This window comes from Motacilla alba, chromosome 1A, assembly GCF_015832195.1.
Source record: "Motacilla alba alba isolate MOTALB_02 chromosome 1A, Motacilla_alba_V1.0_pri, whole genome shotgun sequence".
In the NCBI taxonomy this organism is placed as follows: Eukaryota; Metazoa; Chordata; class Aves; order Passeriformes; family Motacillidae; genus Motacilla; species Motacilla alba.
This window is the reverse complement of record NC_052031.1, coordinates 32673200-32700088: the sequence shown is the minus strand read 5'-3', so window position 1 is coordinate 32700088 and position 26889 is coordinate 32673200. Positions and strand designations below refer to the sequence as shown.

Here is a 26889-nt window from a genome sequence, read left to right as displayed (position 1 = left end):
ATTTTTTTTCAGACGTGGCACTGACCCAAACAATTCACATCAAGGTACAAACAAATGTGATGCCTTTCAGTGTTGATTTGTTTGGTGCTTGAAAGTAACATACCCAAAGCCAAGTATTTTTCAAGGGTGATACTTAAAGATCAGTTGGTACCCCTGTGGATTTCACTGTCCCTTGGCTACTCTCTGCCCATATTTTTAAGGTTCCTATCCTCTGATGAGTAGACGAGTACTCTTCCTCATTCTCAAATTGACTTTTTAATCTTACCTAGGTAAGATTCATTCAAGGCTCTTTAGGTGCTGCACTGAAATGTCTACACTACAACACTTGCACTACTTTTGGTTTATTCTGACAGATCTCTTAAATAGTCAACAAAGAAAACACAAACAGCACTTCATAATGCAAATAAAAATAGTCATGTGTCAGGATAGTAATAAGCTTTCTGAAAGCATACTTGTTCTTAGGGAGAATTATGGATTAATGATTAGGTTAAAAAAAATTAACTTAAAAGCCAAGGAATATGGCACAGGAGTGAGATCTGAAACACAGAACATTACGGGGCTCTCAATCAGCCCTTCTGAGAAATAATCCAATCCCACGAGAAATTAAGCTGTCAATCAGTTATCATAGGATCACACAGGCAGTTAGCAAGAAGAGAAGAGGGAGATGCTTTTTTAGATGAATCATTAAGTTCAATTAGCAAGTAGTGCTACAAATGCACCCGTGAAGAAAAAGAGAATGAACTTTTTTAAATAAAGCTTGATGACATAGATAGAATTTCATAGTATTTTTAAACTGTAGCCGGTTAAAAGTGGTGGCTCAAGTAACACAACCTAAAATAGTAACAGGCACTGTATTTCAAAGCAAGAATCTCATGAATAAAATATGAATAAAAAGCAATCACAGACAAAGATAACCTGCGTGACATACACTGATTTGTTGTGTAGGAGGAAAAACAATAATTTAAATGACTGTTTCTTTCTAGGATAAAATTCAGTTTTAAATCACTTTGTGGTTTTGGAGAGTCAGCTGAGAGAAATGAAATATCAAGCATAGCTTCCAGAGAAGTGAAAGCTGACTTCCTAAATGGCGAAACAGGTGTGAATAGTTTTATGAATTGGGCAAGAATTAGGACTTTGAACTACCCTAACTGAAATAACCCTTAGAACCAGACATCAAATTGCACAGAGGTGAATTGCTTCACAAGGTCCTGCAGCTTCATTGCTTTATTTGTATTAAAATATCACTTTATTGAAGTAATCAAAATACCTCAGGAAAGTATGGTTGAACAGGATTACATGGATTATTAGTTCGGTCAGTTAATCTCCTGCCCTGAAGAATAACCAAGTACTTTACACCATCCCTAACAGTCCTTTAGTTCTTAAAACGCAGTCCTTTAGTTCTTAAAACGTTCTTAAAACGCAGTGATGGCCTCCACTATAGGCCATCCATTCCAGTGTTTAAGTTGTTTATTGAGTTAGAAAGCTTTTATTAACATCTCGTTTTGAATCCTTAACCCTGCCCATTTGTTTCTTAACAAAAGAAACAGAGGTAGAACAGTTCATTGCTGGCTTTTTAGAGAAACCTTTTGGGTATTTGAGGACTCTTTTTGTTCCTCCCATTCTTCTGCTTCCAAGACTAAACAAAGGGACAACTGATAAAACATCCTATGGAGTTTACATTAACTCCATTACCAACTGCGTGATGTTTACATGTTTCTAAAACATCCCCTCAGCCCTCTGACAGAGAAACTGGGAGGACTCATTGAAATGGGAAAGCTGCAAAACATTCACTTGGCCAGGAATTCTGCTTTGAGGCTCGGGACCAAGATGATCACAAGTTTTGGTCTTCTCTCCAGGCTTGTGCCAGACTACATCAAAAGGCATTGGGTCAAAGGAGCAGGAAAGGAAAAAGCAAGGTACGGCATGGGTCAGAGGGTCCTGTGGCATTTAAGACTACATTTCTATTATAATTTTAAAACTAATGTGGAGATCTCAAGAGAAGAATTCCTCCCTTTCTATCTCCCCTTTTCAGTCTCCCCTAGCTGAAATCCTGCGAGGGTGCTTGGACACTCTGCAAGCAGGACCTGTGGTGGCCCCACAGCTGCGGGCAGCAGCCTCCCATGGGGTGGGAGCAGTGAAGGGAAGCAGGACATGGGCTGTGGGAAGGAAAGGTCATCACAGGGACTGAACTTCCTTACACCCTCTAAGTCTGCTTTAGTATCCCTCCAGTTTCACCAGTGCTTTTCAGGAAGAGCCTCATTAAAGACCTAGCAGTATTTCATTCTAGCTGCTATGAATTTGCCAGATGCCCCTAGCCCCTGGCTGTTTCAGGAACACTTTTGGTCATTTCTGGGGTGCTGTGAGTCTCTCTCCCCCTTTCATTTTCTGCCTTCATATGTCTTTGCAAACCCTGTACCCGACCCCAGTAGTCTTATTGATGATTAGTCCCTATGGGACACACTAAATCTTAAGGAGTGAAATCCAAAGGGGTTCCTACCAAATAGCATATTGGGTTTGGCTTCTGTGTAACACATTTAACTGGGAAATATAATAATTCCATTATGTTAATTATTCCCATATAACAAAAAAGATGTCCTAAAAACAAGTTGCAGAGGAAGAAAGATAGCTTGTAACAGACTGTCCCTTTAAAATCAGAATAAATAATTAATCGTGTGGGCTTAGTTTTTTTCTACATTCCAGCTAAAAACAGTAGTAATTTCAAATGTTCAAAGGAAAGCAATATATTTGAAATACAACCAACACATCCACTCAGGCCTGCCGTTTCCTTACACCAGTAAACTTTCTGCTTACTCATTTCTCCCATTTGTCTTGAATTAGTAGCTCAGGTCTGGTTAGTACCACTGGCAGCAGTGACAATTATCCTTTGATTCATACCCCAGCAACTTGTTAATTCAAACAAGGTCATTCCAGCCACACAGGCACATGAGTGCAGACTGAAAACAAACAGGAGCCAGGTAAACAGCCTCTCCCCATCCCATGGTGAAGAAATGCCATGAGTACAGGTACTTGTTATGACAGTCACAACCTTAGACAGCATTGTCAGGAATCCTCTTCTGGATCTTCAAATTCTTGATTCTGCCCAAACCTTAAACCCCTTTGGTGCAACTTTTCATCCAAAATCCTCAGAAAGAATGGGACAGCTGGAAATTAAAAATGACCTGTGTAATCACTTTCTTACATGTTTGCACATTGTCACTCACCAGATCTCTGTTCCTCATCTACCATACTTGGACTGGTCAGATGATAACAGAAATCAGAGTAAGTTCACCTCTCCCATCCCAAGCTTTGTGCTCAGAGCAGTCAGACCTACATTAGTTTGAAGGGGGAGAGAAAGTGGATGGAACAAGAAGATTTGTGCTTGTCTCCTTTCTTGTGATGCTGCAACATGTGACCAACTACCTAAGTACACAGTTTGACTGAAATCAATAGAGCTATTCATAATTTCAAACATGCATACAGTTTGGAGGATTCTTTATCTTGTTGCTATCTAAAGCTACAAAGACAAAATTGTACCTTTCTAGCAGTTTTGGAATTACCAACATCCTTGTGTTAGAGTCTGACAGCTTTCCAGAATATTCGATACCTTTTTATCTCAAACAGATATGTCATCAATTCTGCTTAGCAGGATGACTCAATGTTGGCCAGGATAAGGCTACAAGTACAACCTTCCCCAAGGGACTATTTCTGCAGTTTGAAGATACTGACATGGGGTATGGCCTCCTCATGTGTTATCAGTACTCACCTTCCCACATCCTGCCCTGCCCCAAAACCCACTGGGACCAACTGAAAGACTCCCATTGCCTTTGAAAGGATGTTGATAAAGCTGATAAAGCAGACCTTTGCTGTACTGGTGTGCATTTTCCTATCAGTTTTTTTGCATCCCAGTTAGGCAGAAGTGCTCTCCAAAACAGATAAGTTTGTTAGCAATCTTCCTTTCTTCCTCTCCTGTTGATTAAAGACTGCATTATTAAACAGGTACTTTCTTGTCAGAGATCTGAAAAGGTAGATTTCATAATACAAATTATGAAAAAAAAATATTTCATATGTCTGAAATATGTTTAATCAGAGGGCGAGAGAGAGCTGTGCAAATGTACTGAAGTGAGAATTGCCCTGCCCTTCACTCTCATTTCCAAGGCTGGATCAGGGATATGTCAGTACTAGTAAGAATTCAAAGGTGAGAGCCATGTTCCATCTGGCAATCCATTCTCTGCAGCAGTAGCTTTTTTAGCTTGTGCTGTAGCCAGCCCCAACAATGTCAGATAAAGTCTGTCAGGACCCAGATGTAGCTCAGAAACTCCAACTCCATAAACAGGTAAATAAACATCCTTACTCATACAGTCCCATTGATGTGAATAGTCAGACATAAGCATAAGCAAATGTTGGCATAAAGGAAGCTCAGAGGCCTGGGAGTGCTGTCATCCAATTCTCTGCAAGCACCCACGCCTTGCCAGGGTAAGCAGTAGAACTACTACACGAGAGAATATAATCTCAAGGAAATATTCTATAACAAAGTGTACAGAAAACAGACATTCTCCTACTTTTAATTCAGTTCCTAATTGCTAACAGTGTATAAAAATACTCGGGGCAGTAAAACTAACTAGGACCGTCTGTTTTAAGTATAGAAACCACAACTGTGGAAGCTCAGCATGCTTTGTGGATACCAGGAAAATGTGAGCCCTAATGCGCTGTAGCTGCAATCTGATTCCCAGCATCTGTCCTCAAACTGGTGAATTGGTGGGGGAAGGGACCTTCTGGTGTGGGAATCACATACCAATTGTCATTTCCTAGACAAAGAACTAGAAATTGTCTTGTCATACTGTGTATGAGATGACATTTTCCTCTGTTTAGGACTTAATAAGTCTGACTGAAGTAGATCACAGAAATTCCCTTGAAGCTGCCCACACGAGTTTAGGACTCCCTACTAAATCATCTCAACAGCAGTCCATGAAGACAACCATCCCAGAAAAACAGTGCTGTTTGACAGGACAACAAATCTGACAGCTTGTTTGGTGAAATGCCTGCCTAATCCATCCAGTCCCTTAGCTGGAAAAATCTGAAAAAAGTTGTCGTGAAGTGCAGTGCCCCGTGCCTGTGGAGCCAGCCTAGCCTGCTGCAGTTCTGGGGCTGCAGCAGGGCAGCTCTCCTTGCCTGCTCTGCCCTCCCGCCCCTCCCCAGCTCACCAGCCCAGCGGGCCATGGAGGAGCTGCCAGCTGCCAGTGCCAGGTGATTGGGCTTTGGCCTCTGTACTTCTGCAGCGCTGCACAAGATCAACATTTTTCACATTTTCAGCAGGATGTGACCACCTTTGAAAATTCTGCCCTGAATCAAGCTTTCCCTTAAATAAATCTCACTAACTCCTTTCATATTTGGTCTGTGTCCCATTCATTGGCCCAAGACCTTTCTGATTCCCATCTTTGCTATCATGCTCTTCCTCCCTCACTGAGAGAGCACTGCTGCAGGGGGAGAAAAAAGTAAGACAGTTTGAAGAAGAGACAGGAGAGCAGGAAGAGAAAAAAGCTGGAAGTGAGAAATAGGCAAGTCAGCAAAGTAAAACCCAAATTCAAAAGGTAATATTTTAGAATAGAAGTAAGTTTTCCTCACCAGAATTTCATAAAATTCCAAAACAAATGTCTATGGAGATTTCTGAGTGGAAAAAGAGCACATTTAGGACAGCTGAGATGTAAGTTTATAATTTTGAAGGAAGATTTAGAGAAAAAACATACTGAAAAATCAGAAATTAAAATAATTTATTGGTTTCTCCAGATCTGTATTGAAGGCACTTGAGACGGTAGTTCAGGTTTGGACTCAAGTGTTTATTATTCTTATCAGTGAAACAGTCTCACAACCATGAGTTCAGCAGCTTTTCATTAGAAGGCACAAAATGGCTAACAATCTCTTGTTACAAGGTCTTTTAAGACTAAACTATCCAATTAAGAACTGACACCTAGATTATTTTCCCTTTTAACCCAATAACTGATCCCAAAGAGCCTGCAATGCGGCCTTTTCTGCCCAATTACAAAATGCCACCCAAAACCATGCACAAGAAGGAAGAAGAAGCATGAAGAAGCAACCCAGGACAACACCCTGTGCCCTCCATCTTGCTTCCATCCACAACATACTAAAAATCCCAAAAATCTAAATTTTTCACCAAGTGATACACCTACACACTACTCTCTATAATCTATTACACACTTTTGTGGATTCTAGTCTATCTTGAAGTCTAGGAAACTTTCTCCATGAGTGAGTGTCAAAGTCAGGGCTCCCCTGGGGGTCAGGGCAACCCAGAGCAGACAGAGAAATATTCCCAGTACTCTGGGTTTCCACAAAATTTAAAAAGTAATCAATGTGAAAAGGCAGCTAAGGAAAGCGTATGTATTAGGGCTGAGAAGATACTGGAGAACTAGGAAAGAGAAAACAAAAGGAAAATATCGTGCTTCTAATTTTCTTTCAAAATTATGGAATGATGTGCACACAGCATCGCAAATCCTCAGTTTAGGAGATTTGACATATGGAGGGAAGAGAAAGGGAGGAAGTGGATGCTTTACATCCATGAGAAGTCCAGCAGAGCTGCAGATCACGCGGGGCTGTAGCCTTGCCAGAGGCATCCTAGTTCAGTACGGCTCTTGCTCTCCTCTGCCTACATTTTATCAATCAGACAGCACTTTGGGGGGAAAAAACAATGTATGCACTTAGATGCAGTAGGAGAACCATTCCCACCCCGAGGGAAAGAAGCCATTTATGCCTGCACAGACTGCCACGTCTGGCCCTGCAGTGGGTGAGGAGGTCAGAGCCTGAGCCCTGGGCTGATGCAGGGAAGCTGACGTTACTTTTTTTCATCTGTTTCATTAACAAAACCCCTGTGATGTTATAAAAAATAAACACAAAGGGGATCTATTTGGGTCTCAAAGACATGTACTTGTAAGGTGGGAAATGCCTCTTTCATGACTGACTGCCTCAAGCCTAACATATTCCTGCAAACCCTTCATGCAGGGCATGACCGAGACCCTCATTACTTCTCTGGCCTGCTGCATAGGTCAGACATGGGTCAGTACTCAGGTCACAGAAGAAACTATAAATCTAGCAATTTATATACTTTTGTCTATTTGCTATAGGTAGTCTTTTATACATAACATGTACATGACCTACAATTTAGAGGACTTGAACCAACACTGCCAAATAATTCCCTTTCCCAGCTCAGCCCCAGGGTCTGGTGTTCTGAAAATCTTATTTCACATGTTAGTTCATTTGTGAGCCCTCTTTTACAGCAAATCAGTACATTTCTTTCAAAACAAACCCCAGAGGTTCTTCCAAGGGTAGTCAGCACCAGAAATCACATTGTCATGGCAGTGTGGAGCCCTCCAGTCTTTGTCTGCATTTCACCATTCTCTTACACTATCCTAGACAGTGTCACTCACTCAGCCCCCCCCATTTTCCAGGCACTTTGAAGGGATAAAACATGCATGCCATACCCGGAGTCCACACATACAGGCGTGTAGGACACAGCCTGCTCTGAGAAATGTGGACCTGAGGTGCTCTATGGACCTGGCCAGATGCCAGAGGTCACTCCCTAGGATGGAAGCCTTTGCCCACAGAGACAAATAATCACGGCTGGCTCAGAAACCACGCTGCAACTACTCATTACTTTTCAGACTTAACTTTAAAAGAAAAATATTTAATTATTTTAATTTTACAGTCTTATGTTTACGTGGCTTATATTTACATTGTCTAGAATGTTAATCTAAATGAATGTTTTCTAAAAATGAGTGTCTAAAACTTTTTTTCTAGGAAAGAAACCCTATTCCTACAAAATAAATTTATTTTCTTATTTTACTGAGCTTGCATGGTTACTCTTTCCTGTGATCTGAAGAGGGAGGATCTGAGGTTTAAGTGCTGTTGTCATCTGTATGGACATAAATGGTGGAAGAATGTGTTAAAAAGAGGTTTTATAGTGCAGAGATTTGAATATGAAACTTTGCCAGCTGTGGGACACAGCAAATTGTACAGCAATCCTACAGAAGCAACATCTCTGGTATTTTCCCACCACAGCAACATCCAAACTCTAATGCCATGGCTGTAGATTGATTTTTTATGGTTTTAAAGAGTGTAAACTCTGAACTTCTGGAAACTAAAGTAGTTGTAAATTAAATAAAATTTTTATAAAGTCACATGTAATTGCTATCCAAGGCTTTCACTTCAGACACAGCCCAGGCTCAGCGCACCCAGGTACTGCTCTTGCAGAAGGCAGGGGTTTCAGTTTGGCACACGCAGAGGGGCCTTACACAGGAGCAGGCTGTTTTTACATGCTGCCTCTCCAGCATGACCTGTGCTTCATGAAAACTTGGTACATCCAAAGAAGAGGCTGGGGGAAGGCAAGCAGAGGAGCAGAGCAGATGTGTCTAACTCAGGCTGTCTTACAAGCTATGGCTCCAGCCATTTGGTACCAAGCATATGCTGTATTTTCTACTTGAAAGCTGACTGCCACTTCAATTGAAAATGGTTTTATATGTACTGCACCATAAAATTACACAGACACACAGACACAGAGGGCCACTCTAACTAGCTGTTTACCTCTGTGCTTCTACCACAGCACATAAGTTATAATCAGAGGAAGGAAACTCCTAGGAGATGTGAAGGCTTTAATTGTTTCAGCATGCAGATGGTTTGCATTACAGCGAATCGACACAGCACAAGGTCAATTCATAGTTCAGTACTAGCTGTTTCAGCAAGTGAATTTAGTTTGTTTACACCTCTTCTGGGAAAGTTTTAACTGCTATGTAACTTATTTAATAGGTATTTCTAGACTTAAGAAATGCTGCAACAGGTGAAGCTGGAGGAGCGTAGGTTGCCACAGCCATTTCCCTCATGTCTGATGCTTAGCAATTTTTAGAGCAGCTAAATATAGCTTTTTTCCTCCAACTTTTGAACAACATGTTTCATCATGTTCTCTTCTCTGTCACTGACATAGAAATGCTCTGTTACAGGGTCACAAAGACATCTCCCACAACTCCAATTTCCTTCACTATATTGAGATGTGCCACACAACCTGTGCACCTAGAGACTGAAAAAAGTAGTTACTCCTGCCCTTAACTATCAATCTGAGCTGTCTCTCTCTGAGAAGTTTATGTTCCTTTTGCACAGGCAGCTCAGCTGTTCCTGAGGCAGCTGCTGAACCACCTCAATTTAGGGCTTAGATGGTTAGGATAAACTGGAACCAATTTTTTTTCTTTTTTTTTTTATTCTTAATAGCACCAGGCTGAAATCTGCCACAGTAGAACAGCTGCCTCATCAGCTGAGCCATCCCTCCAGGCAAAACAGAGCTTTCCAAGAGGAAAACAAGCTGGGTACTGGGGCAGCAGGAGACTACCATAGCAATACCGAGGTAAGATGTCACTGGTCAGAGCTTGGAAAGCTCCATGTAGGAGAGGAACACAAAGTACACTGGGGCACAAAACACCAGACTGCATAAGCCACAAGCACTTCCTTTTATGCCATTTACCAACTGGATCCCAGATCTGTCTGGCTAGCTGCCATTACAAAGGCAATGCCACCAATGCCAACTGTGAAAAAACTGCATCTGGCATGAACAGTGCATGACTTTTGTTTTAAAAAGGACTTTCTTTGTTCCTCACACCTTGTTCTCGAGTTCTGCTGGTCAGTGCTTATTCTCATCAGCCACATGCTGTCTCCATCATTCAGCCTCTACCTCTTGTCCCACGGGAGCAGTGCCAGACCCCCACATCACCACGGGGCAGCACCACATCTCCATGCCTGCACTCAGGGTGGGGAGGACCAGACCTGGAGAGCGAACTGCAGCAACACACTGCCAAGAGAGGTTATGTTCATGTGGCCCAACAGATGTACAGATGTATGTCCATATGCGCAGGTAACTTAATACTGTGGGTGCTCCTCCCCTCCTCTGACATGTGACCACATTAGCAGAGTCACTGGGTAATTGAAAGATGGGTTGGATCTCAAAGTCAGTAAGTGGTAAGTGAACTTGCAGTCTTACATGCAGACCTCAAAACATGTCAGAAACATCACTTATGATAGCAGCAGAACAATGTTAAAAAGCTCATGCTCTGTGCTGTATGCATTAGGGTATCTCCCTTCATTTTCTTTGGGTCTGAAAGTCTTTCTAAAAACTCATTGTTTCAAAGAGCTGTTTTAAAATTAACTTACAAAAAATCTGCAAAACTTTTAAAAATATTTTTGTGGCAGAGGTGTGAGGATTTGAAACAGAGAGGCACACCAACACTGCAAGCCGTACCTAAGAATTTCACATCTGTGTCCTGGAAGCAATCTCCTGCCACAACCCCACCACGCTGCACTCAGTGGTCCTTGGTGTGGCCTTAACATCTGCTTCGGCATCTGCTCTTGCAGAGGACCTGCCCCTGTGTGCTTGGCTGCTTTCAAAGGCCTCCTGCGATTGCTCAGGATGGCTGGCAGCGCTCGCCTCCGCTCTGCGGCCGCGCAGATACCCTTACAAGGCAAGGCGGCGATCGCCCCCCTCCTGGGCGAGGCTCCGGCAGCCGCATCCACCGTACATCCTAGATCCAGCTTTCCTGGGTCCATTTAAAATAACTTTGGGAGGCAAAAGGCAGCCCAAGCTTTAGGTCTAATTCTTCATATAGATGTTAAGCTGAGGTGCACTTACAGGACGGTGAATAGAGTTTGTCTAGCTCCTAACTTGGACAAGAGACTGCAGGCATCTGGGCCAGAAAGCGTGCAGCTGCCAAAATGAAGCAGGCAGCTGGAATCAGAGCAAACTGCCTCTAGCTGCCCTGCCAACAGATTCTGCAGGTCAGCTATTGAAATTATTTGCACATCAGCATATTTCAAATTTTGAATGCAGCCTTTTGTGAAAGATCACAGTGAGAGCATTTGTAAAGAAGGGGTTGTTCTCAGACAAAAACAATTTCCTAAAGAATCCATTTCCTTAACATCAAAAAGGTGGAAGGTTTTCCTAAAACTGGCACCAAGAGCGTATCTGTGACATGGAGATAATTACTGGAAGTAACCAGTGAGACTGCCAAATCTGACTACAGCAGAACTGCCAGATTTTTTTCCTTCTTAACTGATGCCAAAACACACAGGTGACTTATAAGAAATGAAAGTGTAAAATAAGACTACTCTTACGCACAGCACTTTAGCACAGTCTAGAGGACTTGTCTATGAAATGCTGCCACTGTTGGACTATGGCCAACTAATCTTAAAATTCAGATGGCCTGAGGGTGGATGGGATGGAGGCACACATACTTCCCTCACATCAGAGGCCCCATGGCTCAGGGACATGGACTGACTCCCCATCAGGCAATCTCAGTCCAAAGAAGGCTCAAAACTTCAAGTTGAGGATACTTAAAAGAAAAAAAGAAAATTGATGTTTCCAAAGTGTTAGTGAAACTGGATCTGTTGCAGCAAAACTCTGCTTTTACTGACTTTTACTTTGCTTTTACTGACTTTTACTTTACTTTTACTGACTCTGCTAGACCCTGCATCTCCTTTTCACTGTCTAACCTAATGCCATGATTCTCAAGAATCCCCAAGAGTGAGGCTGCTCTGGGAGGCCTAGACAGCTTGATGAGATACAGAGGGATACAAGAATAAAAAATCCAGATGGCTCATGTCAGCCCTTCTTGTCCCTTTTCTGTCTCTCTCTTTCCCTGGCAGGAGTCCTCTCTCTGGCCCCACATGGGGGATGTACACATCTGACAGGCTGCTCCTGCACTGTGTGTGGAAGGACCTGGCAGCAAAGGGGTGAAGCCCAGCAGCCTGGGATGTGGGTTGAGGCAGGGCAAGTTGTGGGAGCTGTGCAGCCCAGCACAGCTTGGCAAGTTCCTGCCGGGAGAGCAGGAGCATGGGATCTCAGAAAGATGGTTCAGCCAAAGGAGAGGACTCCTGACCTACCCACAAAGGGTCGTGTTAAGGACACTTCTCAGACAGACAGCAGCTGCCAAATGACAACTGAAAGTGTCCTAGGATCCTAGGTATTTTCAAAACACTTTTTTCTTCTTCATTCACTCCAATATATTGTTCCTGTCTTTAGTTATATCTGCTGATTGTGGGGAAAATAATATGAAGAACTCAGTAAAATCATAGTTCACAAATGCAAGTGCCAGAGACTTTATTCCTTCCTCTCCCTCATACTGAGTTAACTCTAAATTTACTTTCATCTGTAATCCTCGGCTTTAAGAAATCAACCTTGCTTTCCTTCCCCAAATGATGGATTCTTTAACAAATTCAGGGATATTCATAGAAGTTACGGGTAAACCATAAAGAAGAAACAATCAAGTTCTCAGAACTCATAACTCTGTGCCACTAGTGCATTCATTCACCCATAACATTTTGCAAAAAAGAGTTCATCCTCATTGTGGTAATAGGTAAGGAACAGTACTCCAACCATTTCTAAAATGAACTTCTACTTCTGACTGCCCAGATGAGATATATTTCGAGATAAAACAAAATAGAAGGTTTGCATGCCATGGGCAACTCCCTCCCCCCAAAGCAATGAAGAAAAGAAAGCTGGAGGCAAAAGACTAAAAATTAGATCAGCTCATCTGAAAACCAAGGCCAAATTTTCTTGCTGAAGGCCATATCTAATCAGTCATTAGGAAAGCAAGGACTGCAAATCTGGCTTCCTCGGCCCTTGTTTCATGCTCTAATTCCCACCTCCAACAAACTGCTTTATAATAATCATAAGACCTTACTGATTAGTCATATATGCAGATAAGGAAATCTCTCTTCAAGGTTACTGTAAAACAAATGTTACTCAGGATGGCAAAAGGAAGGTCAAGGGAAGAGAACAATGCAAATGGAAAACAGAAAAATACTGGAAAGCAGTGTTCCTCTAAACCAAAGTTCAGGAGTACTGGGAAATATAAAAGTAATGTTCAGCCTTGTGATACACTGGTCTTCCTTCCCCAGAGAATAATGCTGCAGAATCTGCTGATAAGGAATTGTGATAGAAAAGCTTAGTAAAATTAAGACAATGTAATTTTTATCCCAAAGTCTACTAAGTGAGGTCAGCCCACGGCAGGATGCATGGTATTCACTTCATCGTGCAGCCCCATGGTAACCATCATCACTGCTTTGTTCCCACCTAGGACTGTAAAGCAAAATAATCAATGATGGTATTTATCTTCCTGTAAACAAACACTCTGTCAGAACAGACAAAGCCTTAAAAGAGGATTTACCGTGGCTACAGTGCACACTTGTAATCGTCAGCAGAGAGAAAGATGGAGAAGTATGGGGTATGATTTAGGCAAATCAAGTAATCGTGTCCAGTTATCCATCTTTCTGCAACGTATCAGCAAGCAAAATATCTGAAACAGGCATGTGCAGCTTTCCATGGGTTCACAAGACTAATTGAAATACATGTGTCTGAAGATCTCTTGGGATCCCATGATGGAAGTTTTCTTCTCAAATGCAAAGGGGAGGTAATTTTTCCATTTTTCTCTAGGGGTTATCCAAATAGGGCAGGCATGCAGAGACCAGCCAGGTTTATCTTCTCAGGAAACTGTCCAGTGTCCAAGCATCAGCTCCTGGCTCCAGCATCATCTGGATCCAAATTCATCCATAGGAGGGGCCTCTTGATTAGGAATCAAGGCACAAGTCATAAGTAATATGAAGGTCACAGATGAAAGCTGATCAAGATACAAAACTACTGTTGGATCAAAAATCCCAATTGGGACATCACAACCATAATGTAAGGTGTGTATCTTGAAAGAAGTGGTAAAGGGACTGTATCTAATTTTTTTGAAAGGTTTGCTACATCATTTGTGAAATAATCATTCAGAAAAAAAAAAAAAAAACAACAAAAAATAACCAACCAAACAAAAAAACAAACCAACAAACCAACCCAACAAAAAACCAATGACAACTGATTATCAGCATATTATTTGTAGAACAAACCATATCTGAAAAGCTTGTAGGAGTATACATTTTGTATCTGTGCCTCTGTGTTCCCAAGAAACTATACTACAGCCTTTTGTATCCAGGCAGCTTTTTTCACTTGGCAGTAAAGTATCATAAGGTCTCAGGAAGCAGGGAATCCCCAGTGGACCTGTGCTGCAGGAATAGAGGCTTACCATAGCTGAAATAAAAAGGGAGGTGGGAACATGACAAACTAGCTATTGCTTGAGATCTTCTACAAGTGCTAAGAGAACTCAGCATGTTTTGATCTGGGGCAGCCAGCTACTTCTTCATGCCTTGGGCAGGAACAAGAAGACTACTCCTCAGAAGTTTAACTAGTAGGACTTCATTGTCGTGCATTTAAATGGCATGCAACTGGTGACCGTTTCTCCTTTCCCAGTCAGGATGGTGAAGCTTTAGCACTACATCACTGAATTTTTACACACCTATACACACTATTTGCAGAGTAGATGGGGAAGGTTTGAGTTCTTATCCCCAGTTCCTGTGGAGCACTCTGATATGAGACAACACATACAAGAAAGGAGCTTTACTGTAGAATGAGATCCCTTGGAGAAGGGAAACACAGAGTGCAGCACAAGCACATAGCTGGGGAGAAACTGAGCTCCTGAGAAAAAGTGGGCTCTTCTGCACTCAGGAAGAGTCTGGAGGGCAGCTTTTAGGCAGTGTCACTAGTTAGAGGAAACCATGAATCAGTATGAAAAAATGCTACCTGCTGTCATTTGATTCCTGCACTCTGAGAAACAAGACTTTTAGTTTCTGTAAGAAAAACAAACAGAACATCATAGGGCTCTGTTGTCCACCTGATTTCCTAACAGCTGTCTTTGTTACTGTTGGTTGGCATGCTACTTGGATCAAAGGCTGGGAACAAATATTTTCCTATCTTCACCCAGCAATGTTATCATTAAAAATAATCAAAAACCACTCCCCACCTTCCTTCCCCACCAGGGAAGGTTTTGCATCATGCCCTTCCTGCACTGAGTCAAAAGGCAGCAGCAATCTCTTCTGTGTATATTTCCAACAGCTGCTAATGCCATAAGTCAAACAAAAAGGCTGAAACTCTATCAAAAAAAAGCAGATAATGTGAAGCTGGAAGAGTATTTGAGAACAAAAAGGCTGAAACTCTATTAAAAAAAAAAAAAAAGCAGATAATGTGAAGCTGGAAGAATATTTGAGAACACTGGATGTGAGTTTCCCAACAGTTCTGACTTTCTTTTCTAATCGGTTCTCACTGCCATCTCGTTATTTGCTCAGGGCAGGTCTACGTGGGATGAATTAAGCAGTCTGCATCTTATCACAAGCCCAGCTACCTTTCTGAATATTCAAATGCAAAATAAAATCAGCCTCTTGAGTAAGTGCCCTAGAAAGTGTCTGATATTAAATATCTCTTCAGCCCCTTGTTATACTTGACAACCAGTCACCCCTTTACCCCTGTGGATTAATAGGTTAGAACAAACCTGACATGCTTCCTGGTAATTCTATTTAGAATGAGGTGTTTAATGGATATGAAAAACATAATGAGGCCATGAAGGGTAGAATGAAAGCCACTGTCACTCTGCCAGCCTGTCTCTAACTGAAAGGCAAAGTTCAGTACTCCATCTGTCATCTACAGCATATGGACTTTTGAGAAAAATCAGTGTTAGGACTTCACTGAGACAGAGATTTGCAGGGCCCAGCATTTACACTCCATTTAACAATTTCCCTACCAGTGCTGATTCTCTTTGCATGTTTTGAGGGTTCAGTAAGGCCCTCAGGACACCATCATGGTCAGTGATCTATCACCCAGCTACTGTGCAGCTTCCACGTACCATCTAATCTACAACATAAACCAGCAAAATACACAATCTCTAAGTACAGAAGTTTTGATGCAGCATCCGTTTGCCTTCACATGCCACATCAAAAACAACTGTCCTAGTGGTTGCTATCCTGCTTTTTATGTTGAAAAATCTGCCTTGAAGATAAGACAGAAATGATCTCTGATCCCTCTGCAGCAAACTATCACAAGCCCAACCATTAGGCTCCACACAGAACTTAACATTCTGGGGGATCAGGTCTCCTTGAGCTTCTTCTCCAACATGATTAAGCAATGCTATTTGAATACTGGAGAACCACCTGGAACATACAGGACCTGCAAGACTGTATTACCTGTATTAAATTAGCAATCTTATCATCTGTGCTCTGCTGAGCCTGCTGAGATACTGGGAAGATATTAATAACTGAATTAGGAAGAAAATTGTCACAATAAAAAATACAGTAAGTATTTTACATCCTACACCTGGCACAACACTGACAGCAGTGGAAAGGGTTGTTAAAAATATGTGTATTAGAAATAACTAGTAGAAAAAGAACATTGATCTTACAATGGCAGCTGACAAAATGGCAGATTGAGGCTGGCTGCATTTTAGGGAAATGTATTTTCTAGGAAGGCAATACAAATCTCTTGAATATGAAAACACCTAACTGTATAAAAAATCAAAAGCACATTTTAAATGTTCCCGTTGTCTAATAGGAGCATTTTCCTCTAATTTGAAGCCTTGTCTGCTTCTTCAGTGGAACTAGAAAATCAGAGCTGTTTGACTACATTGATCTGGTTGCTAAACAACTGACAATTGACCTTCTCTAGGTTTCAGTAATGTGTGCTTTAAGCAGTGAGATTGTTACCTTTTTGTTTGAAAGGTAACAAGCTTCTATTTGGACCTGAATATTAACCAAGCAGTTAAAATGGAAAGAAACCCCTAACAAGCCCAACTCAAGAAAAAAAAAGTTTAAAGACAGATTTACAGATAAAAATGTGTGTTTTTTTTAAAAAAAAGTTTAAAAATAATAATGGCATACAAACATGATTCAGATTGCTTCTGTGGGCTGAAAATTTCCACCAGCAAGCTGAAATTTATTCTGTTTAAAATATCAATTCTAGTATTAATTCTGTTTGGTGGTACATGATACAAGTCCCCTCACCACGTGCCCCATCCAGTCTGTACTTACTGGGCTTTGAGGTCTACTCGGAGTGCTGAAGCCCTCTCCTTGTTTAAATGTGTCTTTTGGATCTATCCTACTTGCAATATTCAACTACTGCCTCAGTCCCCTTCAACCCAAGTGTTTGTTCAGTGTGCTCAAGAAAACCCAACGGACTATTCCATGATGCTTGTGCCAGAGAATACTGAAGAGGCCCAAATATCTGATAGAGTAAATTCAACTCTGTAAAATGTTACAATTAATTTATGGTTTCAAGACCTTAAGTCAGCATTGTGCAAAGCCCGTTTTAATAATATTCCTTTGAGGGAGGGTTGCAAAAGGTAGTGCCCCAGAAACTGTTATGGAAACTCTCAAATTATTTTTTTGAAAGCTTGGAATGAGTTTCTAGTTTATATAATTGATAAAACCTTTTATTTTTGCCAAATATATTTCCCTAATAGTAACCTGAGCAATATACACAATTAGAACTGAAATCAGCTTCAGTTTTGGTTTAAAGGCTTTCGCAGTTACTGTCAAAATTTAAAATTTGCCTCATTTTGCCTGCCAAAATAAACATAATTCAGTTTCCTCTTTTCCTTTCAACTACTACCAAGCATAACCAGATTTAAGATAGATTTGAAATATGCGAGCCATAAGCCCCATGCCCATTGTACAGAGTACACGCCATTACCAAGAGTTGGTAGAGGAAAGCAATCAATAGCTCAAAGGTAGCTTTCATTATTAATCAAGAACTGCACACACCTACACCTGCTCTGTGTTGCCAGTTTTTTTCTCCATGGGTTATTTTTGAAGAAATGTTCAACTACCATATCTTTTAAGGGAAGGAACTGAAACCGAATTCAGTTTCAAGTATATTTAGGTGACAACATCAGTGCCCTTCCATGTCCAGAAGCTTCTGTATTAGCACTGTGAGATCCTCTCATTCTTCTCCACGGCATTCGTGCAATTTGAAGCAATCTGAGGGGTATTGTTATCCAAGTCATTTGCAACACCCTATATCTCTTTCTATACTTAATCAAGTGCCTCAGGTCTTGTACAAACTTCAACTCTGAATGCCCTCTATATTTGAGAAAATTAGAGTGTAGTGAAACCTCTTTGGGAAGGCTTGTCAGCTTGAAGAAAATAAATTCTATCTGTGACATGCACAAAAAAATGTCACTTTTTGATTCATCTAGGATGATAGAAAAACATGAAAAAATTTAAATCCCCATAATGGCTGTGATACTTCTTAGACTTTTGAGAAGTCCTTGGCATGTCAGTCAGAGGTGGGGTGCCTGTAACTGGCAATGTGGTAGCATAGGAGAGGATTGCTGGAAAGGACCTTTATTCATCCCACTCGGCTTGTTCGTGGAAGAAATTGGCAACTCTTTCCCCAGCTTTTTCTGAGTGCTCTGTACAAGACCACAGAGAACCTATATACATAATTTCCTCTTTAATCTCTATTGGAAGTCTGTTCAGGAAGGAAAATCTAGGGCCACACAATTTTCACCTGAGCCATACATTTCTGCCATTGGGTACTTGCAATATGTTTGACATCGTGGATTTCGTTTTCAAGTATTTAACCCCACAGCCTTAGTGATCTGTAAGAACAGCTTCATCATGGAATTTCTTTGACCTTTTTATAATGAAATATTTATGTGTGTATATATACACACTCAGAGAAAGAAGCTCAAAAATTAGGCCTTTTGAGCTCCAACGACTTGTTAACAAAGTCAAGCTGTGTGACCACATTCCAGATTCTGAGGCTGTTTGACCACTCATGTGTGCACCCAAGTGCTCCAGTTGCTGGCAGAATTGCACAGGAGGGAAATCCACTGGAAATCTGTAGACTCCCTTTGCAAAATCAGCAGTTAAGAGCCTGTAAGAAATTCCTCTTTCCATTAGGGAAATCTTAAGTCTAGATTCTCAAACTGTGTCTCAACATGACATTTGTTCAAGGTTATTTGGAGTTTAAGGTGTTCCAGCCACATCATAACACCCAGCCCCTGTTGTGCTGGCAGCACTGTTCACAGGCTGTGTGGAGAACTGAAGAGCTGATTGGGCTTTGCAAGGACAAAGGTTAGAAGCTACAACATTTTGCTGGCTCATTTTGAAAGAACATTGTCCAAAGCCAGCAGTTCTGGTGCCACTGGGAGTGGAAGAGCAAGGGGAACACGGAAAAGTGTATGGGCATGAACAAAGCATTCAGGACGAGGTAGTTCCTTCTGTCTGGGCACCAAGCTCTGCTGCACTCAGGGCACCACCAGGTCACTGCAGCAGAATGAAGGGCAGTTTGTATCACCTGTGTCATGCAGGAGATACATTCACGCTGCCTGACCAATCTGAAATTGTGCTAGGTCATGGAGAGTTAGAGTTCAAAGAATTGCCTACTATCATCACAAAGTAATATTCTCCGTGTTTGAAGGAGCATATGCAAATACAGAGGTGCCGTGACTCTTTACAAGAAAAGATCTAACCTGTACCAGCACAAGAGTGCCAATATAATGACTTCAAATTAGTGCTTTAGTGTTTTAGAAAAATGCACTTCAAAACACTACAGTTGTCCCAGGAAGAAAAGGCACAAATCCCAGGACTATGGTCTGTTAGAAAGTCATCCCTCTCCAGAAATACTAAAAAATTTGAATATTCCTGCAAAGTCCCTTCACAATTTAAATTGATGTTCACTGTATGGGTGACACATTTTCAAATACATGTCTGATCTTTGCAACTCTGCATTTGACTAGCATATCTCATGCAAAATTAACTTGTTTTGCATGCCATGTGATTTTCAAAGTCACGATACAGATAAAGCAAAAGCAGGCATCACTGGGAAAAGTTCTGTGCCAAGAATCTAATGCCTATTTTAGCAAATAATGTGGTGCAACACATAGCTCTGTAAGAGACAGCAGGAGGTGCTGAGAATCCAAAGTCCTCAATATAAACCCTTCATAATGTTTACTTAAGAAAATCTCTGCTTTGATCCGATGGACTGTGTGTGTTAGGTTGGCTCCTGGAGTGCCTCTTCTCACAGGCTTCAGGAAGCAGCTTAGTTTTCACCTGAAGTGGAATTGATGTTTGTCCTATGACTACTCCTTGATATCAACCAAAACAAGGGAAGTAAAGACAATTGGAAAATTAGCTTCAAAAGCACAGTCCTGCATCTAAGTAAAACCCTGCAGACTAGACACCATCCACAGAGTAAGAATGCAAAAATAATTTTGTAAAGAAGGTAGGATCAGTCTTTTTACCATCATCTTTTTCCCATCCCCTGACCCCTTCACGATCTTATACTAAACACCTGATCAGTTTTATACATGAGATGCAGGTTCAAACATTAAACAGAAAGTTAAAAATCACCTTTAAGGCTGATAAAGTCTGGGAAATTTTAGCATGGAAGAAAATAGTAATTTTGAGAAGGCAGCTGAGCTGGGAGTTGTGTTTAATTAAATAGTAACCTAATGCCAGCTTTTGCAACAGTGTTCCCATTCAGAGATATTAAAATTATTTTTAAAAAGTCTAATTCCTTTTTTACCTACAAGAGAAGTAGACAAGTCCTAAAAACACAAAGTGGTCTGAGCAGGTCAGTAGCAGAGGAAGGAGTGGATTCAAACCTTGCAGATTCCCGTGGTAGCTCCGTCTGCTCTGTGCATGTGGGACAGCCGTGCATAAAGAAAATGACCCAACAGGAAACATATGAGGTTTTCTGCATGTAAATGGCTGCTGCCTCAAAACCAGTGGATGATGGATGCTGAAAATAGCACTTGAATCCTCATCTTTTGTCTGTCAGTTGTCAGGCACACACTGACCCAAACAGCTACTGAGGAAAGAGATTTGCAACAACTGTCACCCACTACAAGCAGCCAAAGTGTAGCTTCTTCCAAGAGGAAGGAAATCAGTAGGAAAAAACAGAACTTCTTTGATGCGATCTTGTTGCACACAAACAAATGCACATGAAATTTGGCTCCCCTAAGCACTGTAAGGCTCAGAGAGCAAGAAACAGTTTCCTTGCTCAGTATTCATACCCAGGACAGTACTTGCTCTTTTTCTAGATCTCTTGCAGGCAAGTTGTACGTGTCTTTTTGAGTAAAAATTATTTTTAATGCCCTTCTCTCTCTGCTCCCATCGTATTTTCTTGCTGACAGTCACCCACACTTCCAAAACCTGTGTTGCCATGTACTTCCTCTTCTCCCTCGCTGCTGCTCTGCCTTTCAGCATCTGAGTTATTCCCCTTCAGTCTTCCCAACAACAAGACACATGGAGCTCACAGAGATACACTATGTCCTCAGTCACAGTTTGGGTGGCTAGACAGTTGGGTGGTGGTTGGAGCTTCTACAAATTAAAATGTTCCACTTGCAGAGAAAATTCAGTGATGACCTGGAGGATGCACACCAAGCTCAACAAGGGTGCTCAGAAGTTTTAGAATCATAGAATCATTAAGGTTGGAAAAGTCCTCCAAGATCATCAAGTCCAACCTTCAACAAAATACTACTAAAGCCACTAAACCATATTTTTAAGTGCCACATCTACTTATTTTTGGAACATTTCCACAGATGGTGACTTTACCCCTTCCCTGGGCAGCCTGTTCCTGAACAATCACTCCAGTCACTAGAAGCCTTTAAACATCTTTGTGCTACCAAATACTGTTTTTATGTATCTGGACTGTTTTACTTTTTGGTAGATTCATAAAAATTGGTTTTGACATAAGTCTGTAGCAAGTTCCATTTTTTCTCCTGCTAAAAAAATAAAATTATAAAAATGCTTCCTGGAATCTGTCTGACATGTCTATGGCAAGGGCTGAGGATAAACTCTAACTTTGTCCATCACAAATGTTTCCCAGCTGGATTTTAGGCCTTCTGTATATGCTATAAGAATTTTGCTTAACAGGAACCTGGAAAGGAAAAGCGCTGCACTATTTTTTAATTTGGAATCCTCTGAGAAAATACTTCTTTGGTTGATTCACCCAGTGAGTAAGTGATCATCACAGAGGAATGTAAGCACTGGGTTTTATCTCAACTGTGCCTTAATATTTCTTGCTGCTTTTTCCACCAAGTTAAGCTTGCTTTGCTTTGTGTGTCCTCAGACTATTTCACTGAAATGGCAGTGCATCACCTTTAGTTAATGATTGTGTTGCTGGGCTTCAGAGCTGACTCAGAATAAATTTTTGCAATCCTCAAGGAGGATTCCCTTGCTCTCCTTAGTACTGTTTAGTATCTGCCTTTAAAGAGGGCTATGGCTACAATCACTGTGACTGCATATCCCACTGTTGGTAAATTAAAGCAAGAAAATAGTAATGACTTTGAAGACAAGTGGCATCTGTTTGATTCCTTAGACCAGACTGATTTCAGGAGAGAAAAATTTAAAGCAGAAGTTGCTGTCTAAAAGGGGTATCCGCTGTAATGTGTTAATATATTTGTGGAGCAATCTTTCATGTACATAATTGGGCAGCTTGTGAGGGCAGTTATACTGCCTCCACTATATATTATGGACAATACTACAAGAAAAAATACCCAAGAATTCCAGTTTCTTACCATACAAAATCGTTTTTTAAGACCTTAGCATACCTATTGCTAAGATACCAAAATGTGCTTAACTTTAATTAAAAATGTTTATTCCATACAACATTATTGAAAAAAAAACCCAACCCAGACCCAAACAACCCACCCCACAAATCTGCTAACATAATATCCCTTGAGTAGAAAAAATGACACCGGGTGTACAACTGGTGTGTATCAGGACATTAGTTTTATGCATTTATGCATCTAATGGTGAGGCAGAAGGGAGGGAAGAGGAGACTTCTTGGAGATAGCAGTATTTTGGGTGGGCACAAATTTTACATCTGGTCGCTTTTGGCATGGTGCAGCCTGTGTTTGGCAGTTCTGTGGGTAATGAAAGTCAGGGTAGGCTGTTCTGTGAATCTCTCTTGAATCTTACAGTGAACAACATAAATTCTTACAGTGAATGAAATAAGCATTACCAATAATAGCTGGGTCTGGGATTGTTTGTGTTTAACCCTCTCTCCCAGAAAGGACATTTCTTCAATATGAGTTCTAAAGACAGTAAAAGGGTTAAATTGACCACTGTGGATATGCATATACCAATTTGTTTTCACTAATTATGTTTTGAATAATGCTTTTCAGTTAAAACAGTAACACTCTAAGTTTAGACCAGACCTGCGTTGATGAAGTGGTTTTTTGATGCTCAAATAAAAGACATGAAAAAAGGAACTTATGCACAAAAACTTGCCACAATTCTTCATCCTCTCTCCCCACTAAAAATAAAAACAGGAGAGGGTCCATTGTTATGACAGGTGACATCTCAGAGGTTTCTACTGATTAGGTGTAAATGACCCCACAGTGGCCAAAACACTGATTTGTGGGATTACTTTTCAGTCAATTTAGCTGAAAACTAACTGGGGCAGGAGTGACCCAGCTGGCAGCAGCCAGTTGCACCTCGACCCAGTTGTGCTGCAAAATCACAGCACTGGGTGGGAAACCCATGCCTAAATGAGACATTCTTCCCGAGCAGCCAGATGAGGCAGGCAGACCACACTTCACGATAGAGCTGACAAGAGAAAGCAGTAATTACGTGAGCAGGAGATCTCTTACCTGACCACTGCTGTAAAATGAATCTAGGGTGTCATGCGGAGCAAGGCAGTCCATTAATTTTCCATTCCGCCGGCAGCCCAAGTGCACCAGGTCTCGGCAGTGAGCATGGCAGGTGTACCTGCAATCTTCAAAACCCACAAACAGACATCAGGGAAAAAAAAAAAGAAAACAAAAAGAAAGAAATTAAAATGGTATTTAGAAATTAGGTTTCTACAGGCAGAATATAGGAGTGAGACACATCCTCATTTGCTACGTGACCTCAGAGAAATAACCACCTCTCAAGTGAATTTCCCCACCCGTATCAAAGATAATAATAGCTACACAGTGCTGGAGATGTAAATTCACTGGAGTGAAGGTGACAGTGCAGCACACCTCCCAGTGTCACACTGACAGGCCTGCAGTCAAGCAGGTCTTCAGTTAGATCAGGGCTGCCTCACTGAGATGGTCTTGCAAAAGGTCCATGCCGCAAACTGGGTATTAGCTGTTGCAATGTAAGCATGAAAAGGGCAGTTCTCAGAGAAGACACAACATTTTTGACTTACAGATGAAAAATTCTACCCACATAGAATTACTGCTACATGCCTTTTCATGTTTTAAGCTCTAGGTACTCATAAGAATATGCACATGAATATTGAAAGCAGAATAAGTGGCTTATCTGAAGCTTCATTATCTGATAAATCAAATAGTTGCCTTCAGTAACAATTCAGACATTTTACTTGCTGGCTATCAAAGTCAACTAAGATGGCTATTAGAAATGTAAATTCATTATAACAGGCAGATGGCCCTATCTCTAGTAAGAAATAGATGATTCATACTCCCTCTAATCTCAAAGAAAGAATCACTTTAGGAGTATTTGCAAAACCAGCTTGTATTTGCTTTGAAGCCCTGTTGTGTTTGCTGGTTTTCTGTGTAAGCTGGGCAGAGTTCACCATGCCATCTTTGTCTAGGACTGAATGTCACTTTCTATTTTTAGGTTTTAAATTGCTTATAATTTTGCCAAAGAGCAACCACTTGTACTTCAAGTTTCCATGCTGGGGAACATCATGCTGTTTGTTTTAGAACATTTTGGCTAAAACAATTCACCCATTTCCAAGAATGACTTTTGGAGGAAATGCTTTCATTTTCTCTAACTAAACTACACTTTTATTTTTCTTTCATTGTTGTTACAAAGCTTTACACTTTCAAGATGAATAGCAAAAGATGAATTCTGGATGGGCTCTTTTGTTCCCTTATCAGCTTCTGAAAAATTTCAGTTTCCCTTATGTGTAATTAGATTCCCATTGCAAAAAATAAATTCTTGAACCTTCGCACTTCCAATCTGTACTCATCGTGGTCTTATGGGGCAAGACAGCAGAGTGTTCTCAGAAATGATGTTACTCTTGGCTAGGGACTGGATCTTTAATGTAATACCCCTGTACCATCAGACCATTCAAAAGTAAAAATTATGATGTGGATAAAGCATAAACCTGCAATCAAATTCCTCTGCCTGATACAGAATTTATGTTACACCTGCATTAAGGCAAGATTAATTGTATTTATTCGGCACAAAGTCAGCCTGTAAAAACTTTTTCAACACAGCAACCCGGCATAGTGAGTCCATTCTGGATCAGCACTGCGAGGCAGATAACTGGGGTGTTTCTGATCTTAAAATAGACTGACTTCATCACAACAACTATATCACAATAATATCACTGTATATCAAGTCACACTCCTCTTGAGATGTCAGCAAATAGCTTCCAGCTAATTATGGGTTACAAAGGACTCTGTTGCAGTATAAATCAAAGCACTGAAAAAGACTCAAACTCTCAGTCACTGTATTTAACACAGAATTTGAAAAAGGTGAAGCAATACAGAAGACTACAGAGACAAATAAAAAGAATGGTTAAACAGCTGTATGGTGCCCAGGACAAATGATAGCTGTCCCTACATCCTTGTGTGATGCTGGCAAGCCATGCTAGGCTTGCTTCAGTTGCTGCCTAATTTCTCCTGGGTTCCGCATTTGAGTTCCTTTATCCAACTTTTAGTAAACATGGAGTATTCCCCACTGCAGCAGAACTCAGGGGAACTGTGCTTTTTGCCCATGAGGGTTTCCTAGGGCTCTGTTTTATGCTTATACAGCTGGGATTATTTTTCAGATGATTCATGTGCCTCATGAAATTCTGGAGGAGAGAGAACACTCATTTTCATGGATGCCTTGAGAAGAGAATGATTTTGTCTTTGAGAAGGGACCCCATAAGACAAAGTGGAAAAGCCAAGAGGAATAAATAAAATTTGGAGCCATTGTTTATTAGGAAAGGGAACAGGGCATCTCCATGAGAAAGCCAGGATGGGAGCACTTAAATAAGAATTACATTACACTGCATAAGCAAAAGAGAGCAAATGAAAGTAGTATTTTAATTTCTTCTTTTTTCGTTCATTTCTGTGTTTTTTACTTTGCAAGTTCAGTTACCTTCTTTGGAAAAAATGGTTATAAGATTGCTCTGTACGCCCACCTTTCAATTCTCCCCCTGTAATTCTGACAGAGCTGACCATTTCAACTACAAATGGCCTAAAAGCTAATTAAGTTTAATGAAAATTATCTCCAGGCTAAAGGAGGGAGACCCAAACTAACACCCACACTCAGAGCAAAGCTGGCAAATTTCAGCCATTATGCCATTGTCTGGTCATGTCTGGACAAGCAGCTACTGCACATCACCTATGTGGTGAGGAGGTTATGGGGAATGTCCTACAAATCTGTAGGACACCAGCATTCATTAATTCCCCAAAGTCCTATGACTGCACAATTGCATGTAGTGAGCATGCACCAACTCACAAATAATATTAGGAGAAAATCTGTTGGCTAAACGGCATTCTGAAACAGGATTACTTATTCAGTTAGGAAACATTAACTCTCAATGCTATTTTGTTTGCCATTTATATTCATTTTAATTTGTGAGTCCATAATGTCATTTGCAAGACAAGCTCATAACTCCCACCTGGCTATTATAGGCATAATTACAAAAAATGTGAAAGCTTTGTCTCTAAAAAAGCTTCATCTCTGAAATTGTTTCAATCTTAAGCTAGATTTTAACATACTGCTTCTAAGTTTAATAAGCAAGATTAGTAAAAGGATGGGTTTTTCCCTAAAAGAGTGGATCTATGTATGACCTTTTTTTCAGATGTGTTTTAGCTTTAAATATATTATTTCATTCCAATTGTGGCATACAATGTTCCACAAAGGTTTAGACAGCACCAAATTTAAGAAATGCCTTTATCTGGTAAACCTTTACTGGAGCACTCCCAAAATTTCCGTGAGTTCAAAAAGTAGCTATAATTCTGCAAATTGGTGATCAGATCATGGATTGCTTTATCATTTCTGCTTGGAAAGCAAACAGAATCAGAT

General features: G+C 40.8%; 1 protein-coding gene across 2 annotated transcripts in view; it reads right to left on the bottom strand.

Moving 5' to 3' along the window:
- RASSF3 (Ras association domain family member 3) overlaps window positions 1-26889 on the bottom strand; it is a 93578-nt gene that overhangs the window by 55382 nt on the left and 11307 nt on the right. Inside the window, exons 1-2 of one of the 2 annotated variants that reach the window (XM_038155574.1) lie at window positions 23783-23808; window positions 23508-23632 (exon numbers count right to left, since the gene is read on the bottom strand). In XM_038155574.1, the coding sequence (XP_038011502.1) occupies window positions 23508-23561 (54 nt within the window). In that variant the 5' untranslated portion in view covers window positions 23562-23632; window positions 23783-23808. Of the gene's footprint in view, window positions 1-23507; window positions 23633-23782; window positions 23809-26889 lie in introns of those variants that run through there. The other variant, XM_038155572.1, reaches the window with a different exon arrangement.